Source organism: Geospiza fortis, unplaced genomic scaffold (assembly GCF_000277835.1).
Source record: "Geospiza fortis unplaced genomic scaffold, GeoFor_1.0 scaffold289, whole genome shotgun sequence".
In the NCBI taxonomy this organism is placed as follows: Eukaryota; Metazoa; Chordata; class Aves; order Passeriformes; family Thraupidae; genus Geospiza; species Geospiza fortis.
Genome location: NW_005054478.1, coordinates 607,419 through 612,593, shown reverse-complemented (window position 1 = coordinate 612,593; position 5,175 = coordinate 607,419). Strand labels below are relative to the sequence as shown.

Here is a 5,175-nt window from a genome sequence, read left to right as displayed (position 1 = left end):
TTATTGCCATGGTGCAAAGTTTCAATAAAAAAGGATTATAAAGGGTGGTGTTCAGCTGAGAAGGGGGGCGCTCCCAGGGCTTTGGCCACTTTGGCGAGAGGGGTGATGGGTGCAGGGAAAGCATGGAGGACCCCAGGTAGTGCCGAACATCCCTGCAGAAAGCTGAGGACAGCCAGCCCTGAGCTCCCACCCTTCCCCACGGCGGAGCAGCCGGCTCAGCCCTTCCCGGCACCGCAGCGCTGCGGGGCCGCCGGGGCGCCCCCGCAGGTGAGCGGCCTGGGGACCCCCTCTGCCGCGACCCCCGGCCCCCAGGGCGTGGGGAGGGCGCTGGGGAGGTGCCTCTGCCCCGCCTGGCACCAGGGAGACGGGCACGGCAGCGTGCACAGGGAAGGAGGAATTTGGGGTGTGCGCGTTCCTCCAGGGAGGGACGAGAACCGGGAGCTCCGTGGCCGCTCCAGTCCTGCAGGTGGGTGCATTGGAAGGGGATGTGTTCACCCCTCGGCGAGGGGGAATTTTGTTATTTCACTGGTAGGCAAAATATTTAAGGAGATCCAGCGCCAAAAGCAGCCCTGGGGGTCTTTGCAGGGTGCGTTTATCCGGCACGATGCAAGCCGGGCTCAAATCGGTCACGCAGCTGCCTGGGGTTGGTGAAAATTGGGGTTTTTTTGGATGCCCGGCCCCACGGCAGCCCCTCGGCATTGCAGGGGCTGTCCGGTGCCCCCTGGGCACGGCGTGGGCACACGGAGCGGCGGCACCGGGCGGATTCCAGCGGTGGGAGAGGACAGCGCAGCCCGGTGAGTCACGCCCCGGCTGCTCCTATTTGCTGTCTGCCTGGGCCAGGCTTGGCAACGTAAGGGAAATTAATAACAAATACCTGGGCAACGAGGCGGGAGCTGGGGCGGGATGGGGGCTGAGCGCCGGAGGTGGCTGGAGGATGCTGTGGCTGTGGCAGAAACCCCGAGTGGTGTCAGGTGCCCAGAGTGGGGGACGGTGCTTGGAGGAGACGTGTCACCTGGAGCAGGTCTGTGCTGTCAGTGGTGTCACCTGGAGCAGGTCGGTGCTGTCTCTGGTGTCCCTGCGTGCCAGCACAGGTCAGAGGTGGCCCCAGGAGCACGGCTCAGTGCTTTGAGACACACAGGGGCTCCAGTGGGGACCTTTTGCTGCTGCTTCAGTGTCACTCTTGCGCAGAGGTGAGAGGCAGGATTGTAGAAAAGACAAAGAAGGCTTTATTTAAAAGAGTGGTATGATAGATTTTATTCTATTGGCTAACTAACAGAAACATCTTTCTTATGCGCTGTCTTTGAGAGGAACAGAAAAATAAAGTAGAAAAACACTACTTGCAAATTGTTTATAGTTAACAAGTTATCACTTCTTTCTAGCTCCTTAAAACTTCTCACAAACCGCTGTGAGAATTTGTTGTTGTTTCTCTCTTGCAGTTTCTCTCTCTCTGTCCCACGGCATCCACACTTCAGTGTCACGGTGTCTTCTCTCTCCCCAGGCTGGCTAACAGGATCGGGGAGCCATGAACTGGGGGTGGTTTGAGGGGCTGCTCCGTGCTGTCAATGTGTACTCCACAGCCTTCGGCCGCATCTGGCTCTCCCTGGTCTTCATCTTCCGCCTGCTGGTTTACCTGGTGGCGGCCGAGAAGGTCTGGAGCGATGACCACAAGGACTTTGACTGCAACACGCGGCAGCCGGGCTGCACCAACGTCTGCTTTGACCACTTCTTCCCCATCTCCCACATCCGCCTCTGGGCCCTGCAGCTCATCCTGGTGACGTGCCCGTCCCTCCTGGTCCTCATGCACGTGGCCTACAGGGAGGCCAAGGAGGAGAGGCTCCGTGAGATCCAAGGGGACAATTATCGCCGCATCTACCCCAACCCCGCCAAGAAGCGGGGCGGGCTCTGGTGGACGTACCTGCTCAGCCTCATCTTCAAGGCCAGCGTGGACCTGGTTTTCCTCTACGTCTTCTTCCGCCTCTACAGGAACTACACCCTGCCCCGGGTGGTGAAGTGCGAGCTGCTGCCCTGCCCCAACGTGGTGGACTGCTTCATCTCCCGGCCCACCGAGAAGAACATCTTCACCCTCTTCATGGTGGTCACCACCTGTGTCTGTGTGGTGCTGAACCTCATCGAGGCCACCTACCTGATTGGGAAGCGGTGCCACGAGTGCCTGGAGGCCGGAGAAGGGGACAGCAGGCGGAACAGCCACGACTGCCCCGTCTCCTGTGCCAACCCCGTGGGCACGGGTGGGCAGGTGTTCCATGGGGCAGACTACAAACCCCCCACGGCCACCACCCCGCTCACAGCCTCCTGTCCCAGCACACTGTCCAAGGATGAGGCTGGTTCCTAGAGCTGCCCAGGAGAAAGCAGGAGCTGCTCACCTGGCCTGCAACTTCCTGGCTGCTCTTCCTCCTCTGTGCTCCAGGGCAGGAGCGCTGAGGGTGGCAGCACCCTGGAGTTGGGCTGTGCCCGAGGGGTCTCTGCCTCTCCTGTCCTGGGAAAGGCATTTTACATCATCCTGCCGAATCTGGGGTAAAGCAGGGGCTGGAGAACATGTTGTGTCCCTGGGAATGACAGGGAACAGCAGCTCCATGGTAGCTGTGAACTGACAGTGGTGCCCACACTCGGAGCCTGTACCAGCCAGGACAGACACCCTGATACCTCAGGAAATCCCTCTCCCTATTTCTCACCCTACATCAGCCACTCAGTGGGTGTCAGGGCCACCTCAGACTGATGCAATTGTCATTAATAACACTCATTAGCTAAGTGGGGACAAGAACAGGTCCCGGGTGCTGCAGCCACCACGGCGAAGCTCAGGCGTGAGGATCCGGCCAGGCAGGCAGAGCCCGCTGTGGGCTGCTGGATCATCCTGCCTGGCCAGGGCAAAACACCTGAGCAAAACAGCCAAACACAGCAGAGGAAAACACCCCAAGCATTGATTAAACAATGACATTAAATGGCAGAATCTGATCTCGTTTGTTGTTGTAATCCATCGCGTTCGGCCGTGACACGGGCGGCGCTGCCACTTCCGAGGCCATTGGAGCAGCTGAGCATTAGCTGGCATGAATAATTCACAATAATTTCATGGCAAATGCACTCACAAGTAACATTAACACTGAACACGCAGCTCGATCTGTTACTGGTTTTGCTCTACTCAGAGAGTGTGATAATTATTTTTTCCATGAGCAGTGACAGTGCCAGCGCTCCCTGACTCTGTCCCAAAGGAAGTGGCACAGGGGGAGAGGGGACACCATCGCTGTGTCCTTTATGTGACTGAGGCCATTCTCAGTGACAGATCATTGCAGTGATCCAGCTGAGACCCTCCATGGGCAAAACTGAGCTCTTTCCCACAGCTGGATGGGAGGCTGAGGGGCTGCTGGGGACTGGCAGTGCTGAAGGGAAGCCGAGGGCAGGTGGGGCTGCAGCACTGCTGGGACTGAACCAGCCACTGGTGAGGGTGAGGATGGTGGAGAAGCCCTGGGGGGATCCTGGCCACAGGCACAGAGCCCTCTGAGCCCACAGCAGCTCCTTGAGTTTGGGGACCTTTGGGGTCAGAGACACAGATGATGAAATACATCTGTATTATCAGATGTACGAATCAAATACATCAATACGGATGATGAAATGGAATTTTTTCCACTTCTCAGGGGAAGTTGTGCTGGCACTGCCTTGCTTCCATCCACTCCTGCTGCTGGATTATCCACCTGAAAGTTTTCTTTATGAAGTGCATCACGTCAGAGGACACAAGTTGTTCTTTGTGTGCGAGCCATTGCCCCGAATTAAAGAGCATGGGCTGGGCTGTTTGTTTTCCAGCAAGGCTGGCCACTCCTGCTCCATGCTAGAGAGTGAAACCCCGAGGAGTTCCCCTCTGCAGGCGTTAATGGGGACAGAGATGAGCCCCAGAAAAACCTCCCTGTGCCAGCTCTGCACACCAAACCACAGCTGGAGCTGCTGCCCTTTGAGAGACACATGAAGATCCAGTTGCTGGATGTTGTCGCGCTGTTTTGTCATGCTCAGAGCAAACATTGCAGAGCTCTGAGTGTCTTGCACCATCCAGGCTTGGGATCAGCAGCAGTCAGCCAGAAAACAGGAGCATTTGGCTGCTTCTTTTGATATTGGTGCCAAAAATGGGGGTCTGGGTACTGGGATATCTCCTGGAATGCAGAGGCAGGACCAGAGTCAGCAAACCAGGGGGTGTGTCACAATAAAAGCTGAATATTTCCCAGATTTTGCGTCCTCACACAGGAAAATTCCCTGTATTTGCTTGTGGAGTCCAAGAAGACCTCTTAAATCTTGGGGTGAGGGGATTTTAAAGAAACTCACCACTAACTGCAGCCCAGGCAGGGATCTGGAGGGGATTGCATGCACAGGTCAGGGTAAATTGGCCTCCCCCGCTTGGGCTTGTTTCTGCCCTGGCCAAAACCTGCGTGTTTGCTGGGAATTGAGGAGAATCTCTCTGATTTATGTGCAGCCCTGGCTGCCAGCTCCCAGGCCCCCATGACTCCTCTGCCCCTGTTCTTGCAGGGGAGTCTCGTCCCTGGGGATGTGGCCCTGCAGGGGGACAGCTGTCGGCAGGCACAATCCTGCCATGCTCCATTTAAAGACCCTTCTCAAAAAGGTTTTATGTTCGAGCTTTTCCTGCTGGTTTGGCATCCACCAGCTCCACAGTTTGGGTTTTTCCTTAATGGAGGAGCCAAGGTTGGGCCTCCCTAAATCTCTGGGTGTTCACATGAGGCCCTGAGGCGTCCCAGCTGTCACCCAGCTGTGTCGGAGCAGGGTGGCACCAGGGTGACACGTCCTGGGCATAGCCCTTAAGCTCCCAAGTGCTGAGATCTGCAGAACCACGCTGGCACCTTGTCCCTGCGCCCACACTGGCAGAGGGATGGCCGCGGGGGCGCAGGGATGTGCCCCTTGATGGATTTATGGATTCACCCAAACGCCCAGCTCAGCATATCAAGCACTGCAAAGCATGGGCTGTTTCAGCTCCCCGCCCAACTGCCTGAGGGAGATCTTCTGCCCATGCCAAATGCACCTGAACTCTCTCACCGTGACCAAAAGGCCGCTCCAGAAATTCCAAAACTGCAGGCAAGAGGCTGCCCAGGGGGATCCAGCCCCTCTCTTCACAGGGTTTGGCCGTGGGGCAGGGAGCAGCTGCCTCCGCAAGGAAACAGAGCT

At 57.2% G+C, this 5,175-nt stretch overlaps 1 protein-coding gene across 1 annotated transcript; it reads left to right on the top strand.

Moving 5' to 3' along the window:
• The first annotated feature begins 1,522 nt into the window (after positions 1–1,522).
• LOC102035885 (gap junction beta-5 protein) lies at positions 1,523–2,911 on the top strand. The gene has a single exon (XM_005428325.2). The coding sequence runs from the start codon at positions 1,523–1,525 to the stop codon at positions 2,348–2,350; it is 828 nt and encodes a 275-aa protein (XP_005428382.1). The 3' UTR covers positions 2,351–2,911.
• The last annotated feature ends 2,264 nt before the right edge of the window (positions 2,912–5,175 follow it).

What these genes read in the sequence shown, in the direction of transcription:
- LOC102035885 (XM_005428325.2), top strand. Translation starts at nt 1,523, where the DNA reads ATGAACTGGGGGTGGTTTGAGGGGCTGCTCCGTGCTGTCAATGTGTAC.